General features: G+C 36.1%; 1 protein-coding gene across 6 annotated transcripts in view; it reads left to right on the top strand.

Moving 5' to 3' along the window:
• SLC41A2 (solute carrier family 41 member 2) overlaps positions 1-21,506 on the top strand; it is a 134,844-nt gene that overhangs the window by 69,536 nt on the left and 43,802 nt on the right. For all 6 annotated transcript variants that reach the window (XM_024127361.3, XM_024127360.3, XM_024127359.3 and 3 more), the window contains exons 7-8: positions 6,527-6,674; positions 11,640-11,719. In XM_024127361.3, coding sequence (XP_023983129.1) covers positions 6,527-6,674; positions 11,640-11,719 — 228 coding nt within the window. The remainder of the gene's footprint in view (positions 1-6,526; positions 6,675-11,639; positions 11,720-21,506) is intronic.

Genomic DNA, 21,506 nt, shown 5'->3' with positions numbered 1-21,506 from the left:
AATGTTAAAAAATTTTATTTGGAGATAATTTTAAACTTATAAAATAGTTGGAAAAATAAAATAGTACAAAAAACCCTGTATACCCTGTACCCATGTTCACCAAACGTTAACATTTTACTCCATTTACTTTATCTTTTATTCTGTCCATCTGTCTGTATGAATATATGTATGTTCTTTATCTTTTATAACATTGACATTTTTTAAGAATATAGTACCCCCTCCTTTTTTTTCATTGTTGGAATTTTTAAAAATTGAGATATAATTCAATTATATCATACAATTCACCTTTTAAAAGTGCACAATTCAGTAGTTTTGGCATAGTTATAAGATTATGCAACCTATTATCTCATTCCAGAACATTTTCATCACCCCAAAAAGAAACTTTAGCAGTCACTCCCCATTCCACCCTCCCCCCAGCACTGGCAACCACTAATCTAGTTTCTGTCTTTATGGAATTGCCTATTTTAGACATTTGAAAAAATGGAATCATACAATATGTGACCTTTTATATCCGGTTTCCTTCAATTAGTACGTTATCAAGGTTCATGCTTTAGCATAAATCAGTTCTGAATACCATGCAGTACTGAACAATATTTCATTGTATGAGTTAATAATATGGCTGAATAATATTCCATCGTATGGATATATCACATTTTGTTTATCCATTTACCATTAGTTGGACATTTGGGTTGCACCCACTTTTTGGCTGTTATGAATAATGCTGCCTTGAACATTGTCGTACGTGTTTTTGTGTGAACATATGTTTTCAGTTCTATTGGTATATACCTAGGAGTGGAATTTCTAGATCATATGATAACTCTTTAACTTTTTGAGGAACTGCCCACTCATTATTTTTTATTTCTTTCCTGAGAAATTTTTCCCCCTCTTTGACAATTCAGGGCAGTGATTCTGTAGTTAGGATGATGAGTGTTTTCTTCAACTTAAGATGTCCTTCCAGAGATGTGATGTTGAGAATAAATTAAAAGCCTGGCATGGTGCTCCTCTCTTTACCTGAAGATGAAATACTAAGACAACCTAGCAGAATAGTTCTTTTCAGTTGTGTTTAGTGGGTTTTAATGCTTTTAGTTTGCTGTTTGAGTCTATAAAGAGATTGTTGGTAACCTTAGTTGTTTTAGGAGGTAAGAATGCTTCCTAATTGGAATGTTATTTATCCCTGTCTAGTGGTTTAGCAAGGAGAACTGGAAATCCATCCAATAAAAGTTTTTTCATCTTTTAAAAAGCCCTTCTAGAGCATAGACTTGAGGATATGGGGAGGGGGAAGGGTAAGCTGTGATGAAGTGAGAGAGTAGCATGGACATATATACACTACCAAACGTAGGGTAGATAGCTAGTGGGAAGCAGCCGCATAGCACAGGGAGATCAGCTAGCTGGTTTGTGACCACCTAGAGGGGTGGGATAGGGAGGGTGGGAGGGAGGGACATGCAAGAGGGAAGAGATATGGGAACATATGTATATGTATAGCTGATTCACTTTGTTGTAAAGCAGAAACTAACACACCATTGTAAAGCAATTATTCTCCAATAAAGATGTTAAAAAAAAAAAAAAGCTATGGAGAAAATAACTCTATATGTATCACTAGTCATGTCCCTTTAAATGGAAGGAAATATTTAAATGAATTTTGTTAGCATAATTATTTTGAAGATGTGTTGGCAAATCCAGCTAAAGCCATGAGTGTAAAATTTCTTTGGGTATTATTTTAATATTTATAGTAATTGTTCCTACCTGATTTGAAAAAAATTGAGTTTCTATTTAATTTAAACATCTTAATCATAGGTGAGGAGATCTTTAAATATGTTAAAATGATAAAATATAAAATTCAGTTCAAGAGAAGGGTGTGACTAACAGTTGAAGAATTTTGTGAGATGTCAGAAAAATTTAGTAATATTTAACTTAAATCTAAGGCTGTAGGCTACAAAGACTGTGAGATCAACTCTGTGTTTAAGTTATGAATTCCCTACCATACAAAATATGTATTAGAGTCCTTGAGAAAAATGCACGAATGTCCTGGCTGAGATGTCTGACAATTATAAAAGCTTGATCAGATAAAATGATATTACCAAAAATGTCTTGGGATGATGCAACTGTTTCAAGAATGGGCAGGCAACTTTTAACCCTAGGGAGATTTAGAACTAAGTATAAAAATATTTGAGAATCAAATTTATGGTATGAATGATTTTATGGTAAAGAGGCAGTACACATTTTTATATATACTTGTTACTTAGCCCATTATAGTAACATGTCAGTCTTCTGATTCCATTTTAAAAGTAATAATTATGTAATTAATTTATTCTTGTGATTATTAAATAGAAATCTTACCAAATTTATATACATTGCATGAATATTTATGAAAACATAAGACTCACCGTATTTGTACATATAATTTATTAGATTTAGAAAGATTACTTTAAGTACTAGGAGACTTTTGTGAGATAAGTGAAATGTCTAAAGTAAATAGACTATTTCAGGGTATTTAACTAAGTTTATAAATGCAACCAAATATAATTTCAAACTCTTAAAAATAATTTTTGGTTGGATGTTAGACATTGTGAATGTAATGTTAAGTGCTTGACTGTTTTTTCCTTACAGAGTATTTGTTCTGCTTTTTGCTTTTTTAAAAGATTGAAGTATAGTTAATTTACAATGTTGTGTTAGTTTCAAGTGTACAGCAAAGTGATTCAGTTATACATATACATACATACATACATATATATATATATACTCATTTTCAGATTCTTTTCCTTTATAGGTTATTACAAGATATTGAGTATAGTTCCCAGTGCTATACAGTAGGTCTTTGTTGTTTACCTGTTTTATATATAATAGTGTGTATATGTTAATCCCAAACTCCTAATTTATCTCCCCCCCACACACCTCCCCCCTCCATCCCCTTTGGTAACCATAAGTTTGTTTCCTGTGTCTGTGAGTCTATTTATGTAAAGAAGTTCATTTGTATCATTTTTTTAGATTCCACATATAAGTGATGTAATATGATATTTGTCTTTCTCTGACTTACTTCACTTAGTATGATAATCTCTAGATCCATCCATGTTGCTGCAAATGACATTATTTCATTCTTTTTTATGGTTGAGTAATATTCCATTGCATATCTTCTTTATCCATTCATCTGTTGATGGACATTTAGGTTGATTCCATGTCTTGGCTATCGTAAATAGTGCTGCAGTGAACATTGAGGGTGCATGTACCTGTTCGAATTATGGTTTTCTCCAGATATATGCCCAGGAGTGGGATTGCTGGATCATGTGGTAACTCTATTTTTAGTTTTTTAAGGAACCTCCATACTGTTCTCCATAGTGGCTGTACCAATTTACATTCCCACCAACAGTGTAGGAGGGTTCCTTTTTCTCCACACCCTCTCCAGCATTTATTATTTGTAGACTTTTTAATGATGGCCATTCTGACTGGTGTGAGGTGATAACTCATTGTAGTTTTGATTTGCATTTCTCTGATAATTAGCGATGTTGGGCATCTTTTCATGTGCCTGTTGACCATTTGTATGTCTTCTTTGGAGAAATGTTTATTTAGGTCTTCTAACCATATTTTGATTGGGTTGTTTGTCTTTTGGATATTAAGCTATATGAGCTGTTTGTATATTTTGGAAATTAATCCCTTGTCAGTCGCATCATTTGCAAATATTTTCTCCCATTCTGTGGGTTGTCTTTTTGTTTTGTTTATGGTGTCCTTTGCTGTGCAAAACCTTTTAAGTTTAATAGGTCCCATTTGGTTTTTTTTTGTTTTTGTTTTCATTACTCTAGGAGACAGATCCAAAAAAATATAGCTGCAATTTATGTCAGAGTTCTGCCTACATTTTCCTCTAGGAGATTTATAGTATCCAGTCTTACATTTAGGTCTTTAATCCATTTGAGTTTGTTTTTGTATGTGGTGTTAGAGAATGTTCTAATTTCATTCTTTTACATGTAGCTGTCCAGTTTTCCCAGCACCACTTATTGAAGAGACTGTCTCTTCTCTATTGTATATTCTTGCCTCCTTTGTTGTAGATTAATTGACCATAAGTGTGTGGTTTTATTTCTGGGCTTTCTATTCTGTTCCATTGATCTATACATCTGTTTTTGTGCTGGAACCATACTTTTTTGATTACTGTAGCTTTGTAGTATAGTCTGAAGTCAGGGATTGTGATTTTTCCAGCTTCGTTCTTCTTTCTCAGGATTGCTTTGGCTATTTAGGGTCTTTTGTGTTTCCGTACAAATTTTAAAAATTTTTGTTCTAGTTCTGTGGAAAATGCTATTGATAATTTGATAGGGATAGTGTTGAACCTGTAGATTGCCTTGGGTGGCATGGTCATTTTAACAATAATGATTCTTCCAATCCAAGAACACAGTATATCTTTCCATCTGTTTGTGTCATCTTCAGTTTCTTTCATCAGCATCTTATAGTTTTCATGGATTTTGTTCTTGTAGGCAGCTGTTTGTGGATTAGTTTGAGCCTTACAGGGCTTGGTTTTAAGCTTCACTGGACTAGATCTAGCTGTGATCATATAGTGGCTAGTACTCTGCATTGTGGAATAGATCTAGAGTAGACATTACACTAGGGCTAGCCCTACTACTAAGAAGTGTCCCTTCTCTGGTCTCCACTGAATGTTCTCAGTTTTCAAAGAGGCCCTCCTATCTAGGGGGTTAGATCTCAAGTGACTTTTAGCCCTTTGTACACTCTGGGAATTTTTTTAGTTTACAACTCTTCAATTGTCTTGGCTTAGCCTTGTGGAATTCACCCTATGCATGCATGGCTTGGTATTCAGTTTGCAAGCTCCCTCTCTAATAGCTTCCTCTTCTCCAGTATTCTTCCCTGTAAATTCCTGCTGCCTTAGACTCACTGTGATGAAATTCTCCCTTCCTGAGCTGTGGTCTGGAATGTGCCTTTAGTCAGAAAGCTCAGGCTATTGTAGGGCTTATCTCATTTCTTTCCCCTCTCTCAGGGATCACAGTCCTGCAATACCAGTTGTCAGTGTCTGAAAACAGTTTATTATCTATCTATCTACATATATTTATAAATCTTACAGTAATTTCCAAAAGCACATTTCAGATTTTGCTCAGAGATGACATACATCATGTCTACAAAGCTAGACAAATAGCCAAGCCCAAAGTCAATAAGCTTTTCTAAACTCTCTCTATAGGAAAGCATTAACAAGAATGGGGAGAGAGTGAATTGTGATCAAGTAAGACAATCTGCCACAGAGAGGTATAAAAAAAATCCTGGCACCCTGTTATCTGAGTATGTCACAAATAGAAAGATGTCAGTAACAATGGCAATGATGATTATGATGCTAGTGAGTGTTCAGTAAATGTTAACTATGTGCCTAGGTGCTATTCTAGTTAAATTACATGTGTTAATTCTCTTAAGACTCACAATAACCCCATGAAATAGTTATAATAATTTTTACCATTTTATAGATAAGGAAATTTAAATTTATAGAAGTTAAATTTCTTTTTTTTTAAATTTTATTTATTTTTTATACAGCAGGTTCTTATTAGTTATCTATTTTATACATATTAGTGTATATATGTCAATCCCAATCTCCCAATTCATCCCATACCACCACCCCCCGCCACTTTTCCCCCTTGGTTGTACATACATTTGTTCTCTACATCTGTGTCTCTATTTCTGCCCTGCAAACCGGTTCATCTGTACCATTTTTCTAGGTTCCACATATATGCGTTAATATACGATATTTGTTTCTCTTTTTAGAAGTTAAATTTCTTGTCCAAGGTAAGTTGTAACATCAGATGTGAAACTAAGTAGTCTGGCCAAACTCTGGTTAATATAGTATACTATATTCTGTCTTTGCATATTACAGATTCTGAGTAATTTTGCATTGAAGAAATCTGTTTATCTTTATTAAACCTAGTATTTCATTTCATTTTGGATATTGGAACACTATTCAGAATTAGGAGGATATCTATTATCAATCCATTGGCCAATATTCCATGGAATGCTTGTGCTCTAAGATCCTGATGGGTAAAAACAATGTCCTATTAGACTTTATAGTTTGGAGTTAAGAGCACTAACTTCAGTGTCAGACAGATGTCATTTTCTCCCAGTTCTTTCTATTTCCTAGTGGTGCTCTTAAGCTCCTAAGCCTCAGTTTCTTCATAAGGTAGGAATGAGTTTCTACCTCATACTTGTGAGGACAATTAAGTGAGACAATGAACATAAAGCATTGGGCACAATATTTGGCAAATGGTAGGAGCCAAGTAATGTTAGATTTTTTACTGTTGTTATTCTTGTTATTATTACTGTTGTTCATATCTAGGTCACATAACTATTTCAATAAATGTTGAATTAATGTATTAGTTTTCAGTTACATTATTTAACATTTTTACCTTATCTGTAGTTTTCAATTTGTTTGAAATTTATAGAAAGTATATAGCATGAGTATGTTTGATAACATATCTTCTGGTAAACTTTTAATACTTACATTTGCTACATGGTTATAAGAGAGATTGAAATGTTGTCTCTTTTTGAATTTTAGAGACCTATTACTACATTCCTCCATTAGTTGGTGTCTTTTTCTTGGCTCTGACTCCTATCTGGGTTATAATAGCTGCCAAACATCCAGCCACAAGGACAGTTCTCCACTCAGGGTGGGAGCCTGTGATAACAGCTATGGTTATAAGTAGGTTAGTATTAAACTGTGTGTTTGTGTGTGCGTGTGGGGGGCAGTTATTCTATATGCATGTATCTATGTATATATTAAAACAAACCAGTTGCCTGTTTTTATTTCTTAGGTCAATCATTTTATACAGTCATTTCTTTATTATCCCAAGTAATAGGGATATAGTGACAAGAGTTATGGAAATCAGTGGATGTATGGAACCTCATTGCTACCAGTTTCAAACTTTTCCCCAACCAAATCCTTACCAGATTGATGATTAAAATTTAGTGATGTTTGTCTTTGTCTGTGTGAGTTTTAACCTGACAAGGACATTACTTATTTTGAACAGTAAGTGCTCAGATAAGTATCAGAAAACCTTAGAAATGTACATACCATTTGACTGCGCCACTTCTAGGACTCCAACAGGACTTAAAGATATAATTATGGATCTATGCAAATGATTAAGTTGTAAGGATCTTATCACAGTGGAATTTTTAATAACAAAAAAGAGAGAGAGAACACCTTAGATGTCTAGCAATCAGATGTTGATTGAATAAATTGTGGCATAGTCACAAAATGGAATATTAGTCAGCCATCAAGAGTAACCTTGTAACATTCCTTTGATGTGGAAAGGTGTTTGTTATACGTTTGGTGAAAGGAGAAAGCTAGAAAAGAGTATGAATTCCCTATTAAAGTTGGTAGATTGACATGTTTATCTTGTTCCTTATTGAAGGTATTAAAATGACAGTAAAAGAATTAAAAAGCTATACAACCACAAAAACAGAAGGGGAGCAGAGAGGACAGTAGGTGAAAGATTTAACAAAATCAGTAAGATAGGAATTGGTTCTATGGTTGTTAACTGAACTATCAGAATGAAAAAAGCTAAAACCTAACTGCCTGCAGGACAAGGGGACACCGATAAGAAGCAAGCTGAACTGAGCCTCAGAAACCCCAAAAGGTGAAGGATTTAGAGGCACTAACAACTTCTGAAAGCTGAAATGAAGGAGATTGGTTGAAAGTTAAAGTAAGAAGCAATTAGAACCTAAAAGCCCTTTGCTAGCTTGACCACCCAGGTGACTGCCCCCTCCCATTCTATAGAAGAGAAGAATTAACCCTGGAGAGGCTAAATCATAGAGCCTCTGGATTTAGAATCACCTGCACCAGTGAGGCTGTGGATTAAACACTGTATAAAAAACAAGAATTAAGGAAAAGTCTACATGCTGAACAATGATACCTGATCCCACTTCCTTTTCTTTTCTCATAGAATGCTGGCACTCTGGCTTTTACCCCCAGGCAAAAAATTAGATAATTCCTTTCTGGGGAAACTCATCAGCTCAAAAGAAAAACCTGCAAAAACTGACGCTGTGGATCCTTTAGTGAAAGAGCTACATGCCCATCTGATCATTCTTCAGTGAGGCCCACCTGCTGACAAGTTCTGCCCTTGTGCACAGAGAGCTCCAGATATGCTTTGCAGTGTCCCTTAAGGAGGAGCAGACAGTAAATGGTTGCCAGACATTTGATTAAGGCTTTTAACATGACAGAGACAAAAAAAAAAAAAAAGTTTCCCCAAAAATTGCAGGCATAGTTGAAATGTCTCAAAAAACAATCACCAGTATCCTCAGAGAAATTAGAGAAGTTATGGCAGCTATAATGTAAGAACAGAATGCTCTAATAAGGAGGATTTGAAAAATTGGAAGAGCTCTTGGGAATTTAAAAATGTATAAATAGTAGAAACAAAAAGAATCAGAAGAAAAATCTTGAGGGTAGAGTTGAGGAAGTATCCTGGAAAGTACACCAGAAAGCAAAGAGGTGGACAGTTGGAGCAAACAATAAGGAGAGGAAATTATCAAAGAAATAATACAAGAAAATTCCCCAGAATTGAAGAACATGGGCTTCCAGATTTAAAAGGCCCCCTGAGTACCTCGCACAATGAGTAGGAGGGACCCCAAGCAAAGCACATTATCATAAATCCCAAAAGCTTCCAGAGAGAAAAGTCCAGTTGCATATCAGGGATTGGGAATTGGAATGATGTCCAGCTGCAACACCAAGTTATTCCCTCAAAATTCTGAGGGAAAATTATTTTGAACATAAAACGTGCTCACTGTATCAAGCAAACATAAGGGTAGACTCAAGAAGCTTTCAGACATGCAGGATCTCAAAAAATTTATATCCCGTATACCCTCTCATATAAAAGCTGAGAGAAGATGTCTATCAAAATGAGGAAATAATCAAGAAAGAAGATGACACGGGAATGAGGAAACCTGTGACAGCATGTGGTTCATTTTTCTATGATGTAGATTGTGTTCTCCTGGAGGATTTGGGCAACAGGATCCCATGAAATGTTGGAACCTGGTCATAGTACATAAACCAAGACCCATCGTGGGGAGGTGAAGGGAAGGTACAGAATGACAGCTCAGCATCAGACCTACAGAGCAACTGTCCAGATTGGCAAGACAGTGACCTTAAGAAGGAATGTCTCTAAGGAAAAAAAAAGGGGAACTGATTGGTTACCTGATGAGTTTGTATTCAGAGGCCATTCATTAACTTTGTTACAAATTTGATTCTGAATTAGTAATAAGTACCTAAAAAAATTAAGAAAAATATGAAACAAGGCAAAACAGTACAAATGGGGAGATCTCATAGCACACTTTATGGCCCAGTTGTGAATAATGATTTCATTGTTAAAGTAAAACCTACATATTTCACCAAAAATTATAATATAACCAGATTGGCAGGATAGAGGAAGGAAGGGAATTGTGAAGGGACTAAAGTGGGGAGGGAAGGGTAAAAGAGACTAAATGCTCACCTGCCATAGTGGACATCATTAGGTAAATGTCTAAAATTAAAAATCAAGAAATAGCAGTGTAAACATGCTGTTTAGAAATAGAGGATTAAATGCCAGAAGAAACAGTTAAAGAAGTTAAAAAGAATTGCTAGGGCTTCCCTGGTGGCGCAGCGGTTGCGCGTCCGCCTGCCGATGCAGGGGAACCGGGTTCGCGCCCCGGTCTGGGAGGATCCCACATGCCGCGGAGCGGCTGGGCCCGTGAGCCATGGCCGCTGCGCCTGCGCGTCCGGAGCCTGTCCTCCGCAACGGGAGAGGCCACAGCAGAGGGAAGCCCGCATACCACAAAAAAAAAAAAAAAAGAATTGCTAGTGGAGAGCAGGATATGGTGTTAGGGCTAGGGGCTATTTTATAAGCTTTATGGTACTTTTGCCTTTTAAATGATGCACGTATGTTTGTTTGATAAAAATAAAATTTAATAAAAGTGAAGAAAACTACTTTTACAATTTGAGTTTTTATTTTTAAAAATATACATGTTTTGGACTTCCCTGGTGGTGCAATGGTTAAGAATCCGCCTGCCAATGCAGGGGACACAAGTTCAAGCCCTGGTCTAGGAAGATCCCACATGCCACGGAGCAACTAAGCCCGTGCGCCACAACTACTGAGCCTGCACTCTAGAGCCCGCGAGCCACAACTACTGAGCCCACGTGCCACAACTACTGAAGCTCGTGAACCTGGAGCCCGTGCTCCACAGTAAGAGAAGCCACCACAATGAGAAGCCCTCACACCGCAATGAAGAGCAGCCCCCGTTCACCTAGAGAAAGCCCGCGTGCAGCAACAAAGACCCAACACAGCCAAAAATAAATAAATTTATTTAAAAATAAATATTTATATGTATATACATGTTTAAAAATGTCTGGGAGGCTATATATCAACATGGTAACAGTATAACCCTGAATGATGTAACTATGGTTGATTTTTATTTTCTTCTTTTTGTTTGTATTTTCTAATTTTTCTATGATAAGTTTTTATCTCCTGGGTAATAAAAATATTTAAAAATGTATTTTAGCAAGTGTTCATGTTATATACACAGCATGATCTGTGTGTTTTGGCAGGGAGATTTATTCTTTAACACATAACTAGTTTATTCTATGAAATACATATTTTTTTAAATTACGTAGTAAAATATTTCTAAGGATGACTGTTTTTAGACTTTATAGTATACCTTTTAATGGGAACTCCTAGCAGTTTAGGCATATTTAGCCATTCATTTATATTATTAAAGAATTAAAATAGTAAAGATTTAATAATTTCCTAATATTAACTATCAGGTAGTGGTAAGAACATTTGATCTGATACTTTGACCATCAACCCTGTTCTGTGACAGCATAGTTCATTTTTCTGTAATGCGAATTGTATTTTCCTGGAAGATTTGGCAACAGGATCCCATGAAATACTGCGACAGACACTGTTTTATAGTATGTAGACCAACAGACTGGAGTTAACCAATTGATGATGGTCTTGGAAACAAACAAACAAACAATCTCCAAGCTCCATTGAGACACCGAGAGTGTATATCTTGCCACTGTATAGCTGTATGTTATTCTTCCAGACCTCTGTTCTTCAGATCAGCTCTTTCTATGGCTGCAACTCATTGTTTTAATTTACCAATGGTCAGACACTGTAATCTACTATATCTAGTTTTAACACAATAAAAGTCATCTCTTTAATGGCTTGCTTACTTCAAGTATGAAAAGATACTCTTTAAACATTTTTTTAAATTATAAGGGTAATAAATGCACATGGTTTTTAAAAAACTAATAAGTACAGAAGGATATAAAATGACCATGAGTCTCCTGTCAGTGTCACCCCTAGGGGTGGACATTGTTAATAATTTCTTACATGTCCTTCCAGACATTTTAATGCACTTAAAGTATATGCTTTTTTCCTTTTTACATGTAACGTATGTAAACATGTAGACCAGAAGGAGAGCCCTGAAACGGGGGGCTACAGCTTATGCCATGTTTTGTTTTCAACATTTTGCTTTTGACAGTGATTTTTACTTTGAACATTTTTTCTTTTTATTCAGTTTTTAAAATGTCTAAATATTTTATGTTTAAAAGTAGCAGTGTTTGTATATAAAGAACAACTTCAAATTAGTACATTTCCTTTCCTCTTCCCTAAATTATATGCTTTTGTTTCTTTCAGCATTGGGGGCCTTATTCTGGACACAACTGTATCTGATCCAAACTTGGCTGGGATTGTTGTTTACACACCAGTTATTAATGGTAAGAATATACTGTTTCATAATGATATCCTATCTCTCTATATTCTTAGGTACAAACAGGAACCTCTGAGTTCAGATTTTAAGAGGTCTATCTTCCCATTCTGTTCATTTGATTTTCAATCCCAGGTTCTTGCTCATGGTGGAAACTACACTGTATGTTCTCAGTATGCAGAACACATTTTTGAAAAGAACTCTCACTTAATCTTATCTCTAGATATTAGTTTGAGAATCAGACATACCTGATTTTTAAGATTCCTGTGGTAAAATAGGATATTCCAATTCTATATTATCATTAACTTTGGGCTTACCTGCTTTCTTGTGCTGCTGTGTTGCTGTCCCTGTCAATTTTTGTGGATAAGTTAGAGTTAGCTAGGTTTAAGCATTGCTGGAGTCAATTCACTCCATTAAAATCTATCACTCCTCTGCTGATCCCTTTCAAATCTGCCTTATATTTTTTCTTATCTATAAAATGGGAATTATAATACTTAAATTCACAGGGGTTTTTATATGAATTCCATTTAAAAAGACAAATTTAATCCAGTCCTACTGGCTTTTGGGCTGGCAGTCATTAAATTGGATTTCGGTATAGCCTAAGCCAATATAATTTAAAATAATGCTACCTGGGGAAAACCGTATCACAGGATACATGACACATTTAATATAAATTAACTTCTGTATATTTATGGGTAAGGAAATATGTTATACAAAGGCAACTTCTCTAAAATCTAATTTCATCTCTAAAATTTTTACTGAACATTTTAATTTTGGGGTACCTGAACAAATTTCCCCTAGAGATGCCCCTCCCAGTTTTCCTGGTACCACAATTCTCCCCATCACCTGCCCTTAACATCATGGGCCCATTTGATTCAACCTGGCTCTTTCATCCTCTTTGAATAGATAATGACCAAATCTTGTCTATTTGTACATTAACATAGTTCACTTGTTCATTTATTTATATAACAAGTATGTCTTACTGCTGTAGTCTGCTAGTGTCTCAGTTCAGCCATCATTCAAGTAATAAAGTAGGCTTCCTGACTCACTCCCTATTCAATGCAAATTGAACGTCACTAGTAGACGGCTCTACCTTAAACATTGTTTTTATTACATTAGTTTTAAGATGATGAACTTGACAGTGGTTTCCTCCTGCCTGTCAAATCAAATTAGAACTCTTCTGCCTAGCTATCAAGGCTCTCTCTATATGCTCTTGGACGCACACAACTTTATCCTTTATCATTGCGACTTGCTTCTTGCATTGTGGCCATACAGAGATCTAATTTTCACTGCCTGGAATAACTATCACTTTCTTTCCCCCTGTCTGAATCCTCTTCAGTGACTATTACTTGATGAATTCACTAGCATGAATATGACCCAACAATGACTGTTAGAACTGTATTGCCCAGCATCTCCGTGAGAAATTTAACTTAAATTACAACCCCATTATTAGTAAGATTTTAGTGAGTATCTCTGTTATTTTGCCTTTTACAAGAAACAGTTTGCTAAAGTGCCCTCATTGGACGTCTGTGCATGGCATGGCATAGTGGTAAAATCTTTTTTCTATCTCAGTAAGTAAACCTCTTAGTTGGGTATCACAGTGAACACATCTTATGTTACATTATGCTCTTTAAAAACATTGATTGAGAAGATTCACTCCATGCTTCTCAAAAAAGGTGTAACTTCTGAGAATTGAATTTCGTTTTAAGTGTGCTGAGATGTACTATTTAAAAGACCCCTCCCTGTTTTATCACCATCATCATCATCTGCTATTTTTTCATATTTATTTACTTACTTATTATTTATTAATTTATTTTGGCTGCGCTGGGTCTTCATTGCGGCGTGCGGGATCTTTAGTTGCAGCATGCGGACTCTTAGTTGCGGCACGTGGGCTTCTTAGTTGAGGCATGCGGACTTCTTTAGTTGCTGCATGCGAACTCTTAGTTGTGGCATGGCATGCATGCGGGATCTAGTTCCCCACCAGGGATCGAACCCAGGCCCCCTGCATTGGGAGCGCAGAGTCTTACCCACTGTACCACCAGGGAAGTCCCTATCATTTGCTATTTAGTGAGTACCTACTCTGTGGCAGATTACTTTTAGGTCTTTTATGCATGTTATGTTATTTAATCCTCAAATAAAGATAAGGTCTCATATCTAGCAAATGGCCATTTAAACCCAGATCTGCTTGATATCCCAAAGCCTGTGACTTTTTTCCTTCAAAATGAACAGCTACTAATTTATCTGTTATATTAGATAACAGGAATATACACTTTGTTTAAAGTAAGGCATATCTGTGTTGATACTGTGATGAGGGTATCTTTTAACCCTTATTAACATCTGAGAACCAGTAACATTTTTTAAAAATATATTTCATGTAACAATAGTTCTTGAGGTGTTGAAAAGTGAGTTCTGTGGTCAGCTAAGTTTTGGAAACATTAGGTTAAAAAGATTTCTTTTCCACAGGCTGCTGTGAGTCTCCCCTTCTGGTACTTTTGTTAGCGAGGGGTTGGAATTTCTGGATCTAATCTTCTTTCTAAACCCTAGACCATACTTTGAGAACTACTGATCTAGGTCTTATTATATCTTTATCACATCTACTTTCAAATAATAATATATCACTTTACATAAAGGATAAGAACCTTATATTAGTATAATTGGATTTTCACTCTTTCTTATGGGCTCTTTTTGTCATACGTTTTACTTTGTTATAAACCCTATAACATTATTTTTGCTTTAAACAAGTATTTTTTAAAAAGATAAAAAATGAGGGGGTGGTATCTTGTACATTTCCCCACATTTTTAACATTTTCAGCACTCTTCTTTCCTTTGTGTAGATTCAGATTTCCATCTGGCATTGCTTTCCATCTTCCAGAAGAAGCACCTTTAATGTTTCTTATAGGGCACCTCTGCAGAGGAAACAGAGTCTTTAGGCAGGTGTCTCCCAGCTTCCTTCTCCTTCCTTTCCCTTCAGCTCTCACAGTGTCTACTCTTAACCTTTTTCACTCCATCTCAGAAGAAGAGCTGACTCTTTTATTTAAGACCATTACACCTCCAATGGGATCCTTACTCTCAGTTATCTTAACTTTTCCTGTATCTTCCATACCTTCCTCTCTTCCATCTTTCCTCTTTAGTTGACAATTGTACTCGACTCTTTCATTCTAAATCACCTTTCCCACACTGTTCTGCCTTCTCAAGCTTCTATTTTCTCCCTTCTACTCTTTACAACCAAACTTTTCAAAGTGTAACCTATACTTGTAAAATTTCTTACAATGTTTTCCATTGCTCTCACTCTACATAACTTTTTTTACCGAGCTCCACAGTGACCTCCTAATTCCTTTATCCAGTAACTTGTTTTCAGTCTTCATTCTGTTCAGCCATTTGATACTAGTTAATCTGCCCTTTTGCAACTCTCCCAATTCTCATCCCATCCTCTGAAAATTCTTCTTCATTTTCCTTCACTAACTCCTCCTTTCTGCCTCTTTAAGTATTTGTATTCTTCCAGACTCTGTTCTTGATCATCTTCTATTCTCACTTTTCACCTTCTTTATGAGGGATATTGTCTAGTCCAGAGGTTTTCAAAGTATGGTCCCCAGACTAGCAGCATCACCTGGGATCTTGTTAGCAATGCAGATTCTCAGGCCTCAGCCCAGACCTCCCCTGTCAGAAACTCTAGTGTAGAACCCAGCAATTGATTCTGACACATGCAAATGTTTGAGAACCATTTGTCTTAGTTATGTGACTTCAACTCTCTATCCCCAGTCTTGACCTTCATTCACTTCCAGATCCATACTTTAAACAGATATTTCCACATGGAAGATTCAAAGCTCCAAATTGAACTCATTATCTTCCCCCCAAAACCTGCTCTTCCCTCTGGGTTTCCTGTCAGTTAGTGGTATTATTATCTACCCAAACAAAACATCCCAAAGTCACATACTCCCTTTCTCTAAATGCTCTCTCTTTTTATCTGCTCTTGAAATACCTCTGAGTTAATCTCAACCCTTTGTCTCCCCGTGCTCCCTGGTTTTGTTCATTCATCTTCCCTGGGTACATCTGCATAAATTGTCTCCCTGCCTCTCCTATCACCCGGTGTAACCTATCTATCCTCCATACTGCTGTTAGAGTTAGCCTCCCGATCAACAAAGCTGATCCTGTCCCTTGCTTACTTAGAGATCACAGTTAAGTTTCCTGGAGATAAGGTACAAATTATCTAGCGTAATATATTCAGTAAGCCCAATCTGCCCTAAAATCACCCTCTCTAATCTCATTTCTCCACCAATTCTTAAAATTCTCATCTTGTTGAATTTTTGTTGCTTTCTCAAAAAGATCATGTCATTTCTCTATACCATTCCTTTGTACCTGATGTTCCCTCTGTCTCACTTCCCTTCTTTTACTTACCAAGTTCTGCTCATTCATTCAGACCCAATTAAAATGTCACCTCTTCTGCAAAATAGTTCCCTTTGGGAATTCCCTGCCAGTCCAGTGGTTAGGACTCTGCACTTTCACTGCTGAGGGCATGAGTTTGATCCCCAGTTGGGGACCTAAGATCCCGCAAGCCATGCGGCATGGCCAAAAAAAAAAAGTTCTCTTTTCTGTGCTTCCACAGCATACTTTTAACATACATAATTATTTTGTATGATGATTCTTTTTTGTATGACTCTCTAGTGCCTAGAGATAGTGCCTAGCCTGTTAAGATTTGGTAATTGCTGGATGAATAAATGCATGAGTTAAGGAACATGCTTTGTTTTGCTGCAAAGTACATGTCACCGAATTTGAAGTTATCTTATTAAATAACACAACTTAGATTATACCCGAAACATTTCATATACTTAGGAACTGGTGAAGTGCATTAAAAAAAGGCAAAAAAAAAGAAAAATTGTTCTTACTACTTGTATAAAATACTAGCAGTAATGGCAACGTTTATTACCTTCCTTAACAATTTCTCCTGTGTGTAACCATAGAAACTGGTTTCTCAGCATTTCCTCCTCTTTGGTATATTCTACAAGCTTTTTATTTCTTATTTCTTATTTATTTATTTATTTTTTGCGGTACGCGGGCCTCTCACTGTTGTGGCCTCTCCCGTTGCAGAGCACAGGCTCTGGATGTGCAGGCTCAGCGGCCATGGCTCACAGGCCCGGCCGCTCCGCAGCATATGGGATCCTCCCAGACCGGGGCATGAACCCGCGTCCCCTGCATTGGCAGGCGGACTCCCAACCACTGCGCCACCAGGCAAGCCCTACAAGCTTTTTATATAGGAGTGAATATTTATAAATTTATTTATTTATTTATTTATTTTTGGCTGCGTTGGGGCTTTGTTGCTGCACGCGGGCTTTCTCTAGTTGCAGCGAGTGGGTGCTACTCTTCGTTGTGGTACGCGGGCTTCTCATTGCAGTGGCTTCTCTTGTTGAGGAGCACGGGCTCTAGGCACGTGGGCTTCAGTAGTTGTGGCTCACAGGCTCAGTAGTTGCGGCTTGCGGGCTCAGTAGTTGTGGCACACGGGCTCAGTAGTTGTGGCTCACGGGCCCTAGAGCACAGGCTCAGTAGTTGTGGCACACGGGCTTAGTTGCTCCGTGGCATGTGGGATCTTCCTGGACCAGGGATCGAACCCTTGTCCCCTGCATTGGCAGGCGGATTCTTAACCACTGTGCCACCAGGAAAGCCTGGAGTGAATATTTAGATAGGAGCTCTTTAGTTACTGAAACAAGTTAGCAATCCCAGGAGTGAATATTTTGTGGACAGAAGGAGTTGAGCTAGAGATCAATTGGTTAGAAGAGGGATGAGCTCAGTTAGTGTAGCCAGGGGAAATGATTCAGAAGGAACCATTTCTTCAGTGGTTTGGAAGTCATTTGAGAGTTCAGTTTTTGTTGAGTAGAAGCAGTGGCTAAATAAATGAAGGTATAGCTTTAGATAGAATGTTATGAACAATCAAAATTAAAGAATTACATTTCACATAACAACAAGGATGAATTTTAGGCACTTAATATATGTGAATTATCCCATTTCTATAAAGTTCAAAAGCATGTTTAGGAATACACATATATGTGGTCATAACATAGAAAACAAGAGAATGAAAAACACAATTCAGGAGAGTTACTCTGATTGACGAGGAAGGGCATATGGGATTGGGGAGCACACATAGGGTACTTCAAATGTAAAAGTCATGCTGTATTCCTTTTCTTAAACTGGGTGATGGGTACATGGGTGTTTTTGCAATATGGTTATTTATACCTTATATGTATTTTATAAATATTATTTCTGTATCTATTAAATATTTAGTACAAAATAAAAATCCTGGAAGTAGTGCTTTTAGATTTCTTATTAAGTGGTTGACTATGAAAAGAAAAGAATTAGAATAACAGCTAGGAGTCCAAATGAAGAATTTCCAAGGTAGGAGGGATATAGGTATGTTTATTGACAAGGAGCCAAAGGAGTAATAGAAAAGGAAAGATGGAGGATGCATGAGAGATGGTGAAGAAGGAAGGGGCAAAGCCCACAGAATGATGGGCTACAAAGTAGCCTTGGAAAAAAAGGATACCCCTTATTACTTCAATGTGGTAAGAAAAGGAGTCCTGAAGAGAGACTAAGGTGGAGGGCCTTACCTATAATGACATTCTCAGTTGTCCCAAGAAGGTAGATAGATTTCCCAACCTGTTTCATGTCGTGACACACACAGAAAATTGTAATATTAGATGGCACACTAGGGAGAAGAAGGAGGCCACTTGGAACCAGAGGCAACCAGCCTGCCCCTGCAGAGCTTCGAAGGTCAGTATCTTGACACAGCTGTAAACTAACTATTCAAGGCATCCTGGTTTGGGAAGTTCCGATCGAGGCAGTGTTTCTCAACCTTTTTTTCATTATGACCCTCTGAGGGAGCCATTTAAAACATTTTTTCCCCTAAATGTTCCCACCCGTGAAATTTTAATATCACAGATATCCAATTTATCCATTTCTATACTGTATGTATATCCGTGCTTTATACATAAAATGAGTGAAAAAAATTTTTCTCCCCCCAAGAACAAATTTTTGTCCCCACTAAGAATGCATGATCTAGGGTAAAGGAAGCAGAAAATTTGGAGACCTTGTAAGTCACTCATCAGGTTGCCGACACATACATTGGAAGGAAGTGGTAGAGGTGAATGTGCCTGCCCTCATTTAGAGGAGAGGGTGAGGGGCTTACATGTATTTCTTCTTAAAAAAAAAAAAAAGAAGAAAAAAAAAATGGAAGACACATCTCCCCTATCCCCTTGCATTTCTTGAAACTAAAAGAGCAGTTCCTGTGTGTGAGTTCTGATAAGGAGTCATGAAAGGAGGAGAGGTGAAAATGCAGAGATGTGTGGAGATGGCCAAAATATGTAGGTATATATGGAAGATACTAGATCTGCTGTGCTGTTGATTATAAGGCTTTGCTTTTGAACAAAATGAACTTTTACTTCAGGTTCCCTTAGGAATGCCCAAAAGAATTATTGACATAATTTGAAATATAGTCTATGGTGTGAAATCTATTCTGTGCTAAACATTTCCTGGAAACATACATTTCTAAATTTAATAAAACATGAAGTTGGATTTTAAAGCAGTCCTTTGATGAACCTTCTGAATTTGTTCATACTATCAAACTTTCTATTATCAGTGGAGCTCATTCTAGCAATAAGGCACTTAGAAATTAGGTCTTATGGATACTGAGCTCTCACTAATTATTTAGTATGTTGGAAATCTGGTTTTTATTAATGTTATTAATTTATGTGACAATCTTTAAATGCTCTCTACTAGCTCTAGTAGTGCAGTTAATCTGTGAGGAATTTAAGTAATTTAAAAGAAATGCTGATAGGCTTGCTCTTAATAGAAGTGTAGAGTATGTCATGATAGCAAGAAAGCATTTCTGACATTAAGGGAAGCTATTCCAAGGGAATAATTCTGCTATAGTTTAAAAATATAACCAGTGATCATGATGGGGTTTTAACTTCATGAGAGGTTAAAACTTTAATAAGTTTCTATACTAATTATGTTAATTATTTTGCCTTTCACATGATGCCTTTAATGTACTTGGAACTGATTTTTGTGTATAGTATGAGAATAGGGGTCCAATTTCACGGTATTTTTTTGGCATATTAATAACTGTCTTGGTACTATTTATTGAAAAATCTATACCACTCTTTATTGATCTGCAGTACCTCTTTTGTATATCACAGATTTCACGTGTATGCATGCGTGTGTGCATGTGTAGTTATCAGGTTAAAAAAGTACCCCTCAATTCCTGATTTGCTAAGAGTTTTTAATAATAAATAATAAAATGATGAATTTTATCAAATTTTCTGCATTTATTCATATAATCATATTATTTTTTCCTTCGTTTATTTGTTAATGTACCGTATTATATTATTTTCAATTATTAAATCAGCCTTACATTCCTAGCATAAATGCAGTTTTGTTGTGGTGTATTACACATTTAACATTTTGCTGGATTTGGCTTGCCAACAGTTTGATATCTTTTTTACATTTGTTTTTATTCATAAGATTGACTTATAATTTTCCTTTTTCATATTGTCATTGTTGGATTTTGAACTCAGAGTTATGCTAGTCTCATTATGTGAGTTAGATATACTTACTCATACACTATACTGTAAAGTAATGTAAGATTTTGTAATTTATTTTTATTATTATTTTTTACTTAAATATTTGGTAGAACTCACTTGAAAAAAACAATAACAACAACAAAGCAAACAACTTATGTGGACCTGGTGATTTTTTGAAGAAGATTAAAAATTTTAGATTTAATTTCTTTAGTCATAGAATGATTCAGATTTTGTATTTCTTCTTGAGTTAATTTTGTTAAGTTATATATATTTTAGAATATTTTCCCATTTAAATTTTCAAGTTCATTGGCATAAAGTTGTTCATAATCTTATTTTTAAAATATTGGTAGTAATTGGAATTATGACTTCCTATTTTTTCCTATTGTTTGTCCCTACTCTTTTTTTCTTTTCAGATAACTGATATTTAGCTTTATTGATCTTCTTACTTTTTTCTCTTTCATTACTTTTCTTATTCTAGTTTGTGTTTATATTTCTATCTTTTCCAACTTCTTGAGATGGATGCTTAGGTCAGTAAGTCTTCCTTCTTTTTTAAGTATATGCATTTAAGACTTTAAATGTGCTTCTCATTACTGCTTAAGCTGCACCCCACTTGCTTTTGTATGTAATATTTAATTTCCATTCAAATACAAATGTTTTAAAATTTCTATTATGATTTCTTCTTTAATTCACAAGTTATTTAAAGGCGTGTTCTCTCAGTTTCCAGATAGTGAAGGCATCAGGCCCTGAAGGTTTTTTTTCGTGAATAAGTTTTTAACTATGAATTCAATTTCCTCAACATAGGGTTTCTCAATGCTGACACTAGTGATATTTGGGGCCAGATAATTTCATATTGTGGGGGGGGGCATCCTGTGAACATCTCAGGCCTCTGCCCACTTGATGCCAATGAAACATCACAAATTACGACGACCAAAAATGTCTCCAGATATTGCCAAATCTCTCTTTTTTGGATTGGGGGTCGATAATTGGTGGCAAAATCACCCCCAGCTGAGAACTACTGCTTCATAGATATAGGGCTATTCATGTTATCTATTTCTTGCCAAGTGAGTTTTTATAGTTTGTGTATTTCAAGGAATTTTAAAATTTCACCCAAGCTATTATTTTCTGGCATAAAGCTGTTCATGGTGTAACCATATTATTCTTTTAATCCTGCATAGTCTGTAGTGATGACTCCTCTTTCATTCTTTTTTTTTTTTTTTTTTTTTTTTTTTT

This window comes from Physeter macrocephalus, chromosome 6, assembly GCF_002837175.3.
Source record: "Physeter macrocephalus isolate SW-GA chromosome 6, ASM283717v5, whole genome shotgun sequence".
Classification (NCBI taxonomy): Eukaryota; Metazoa; Chordata; class Mammalia; order Artiodactyla; family Physeteridae; genus Physeter; species Physeter macrocephalus.
This window is presented reverse-complemented; position numbering and strand designations above follow the sequence as displayed.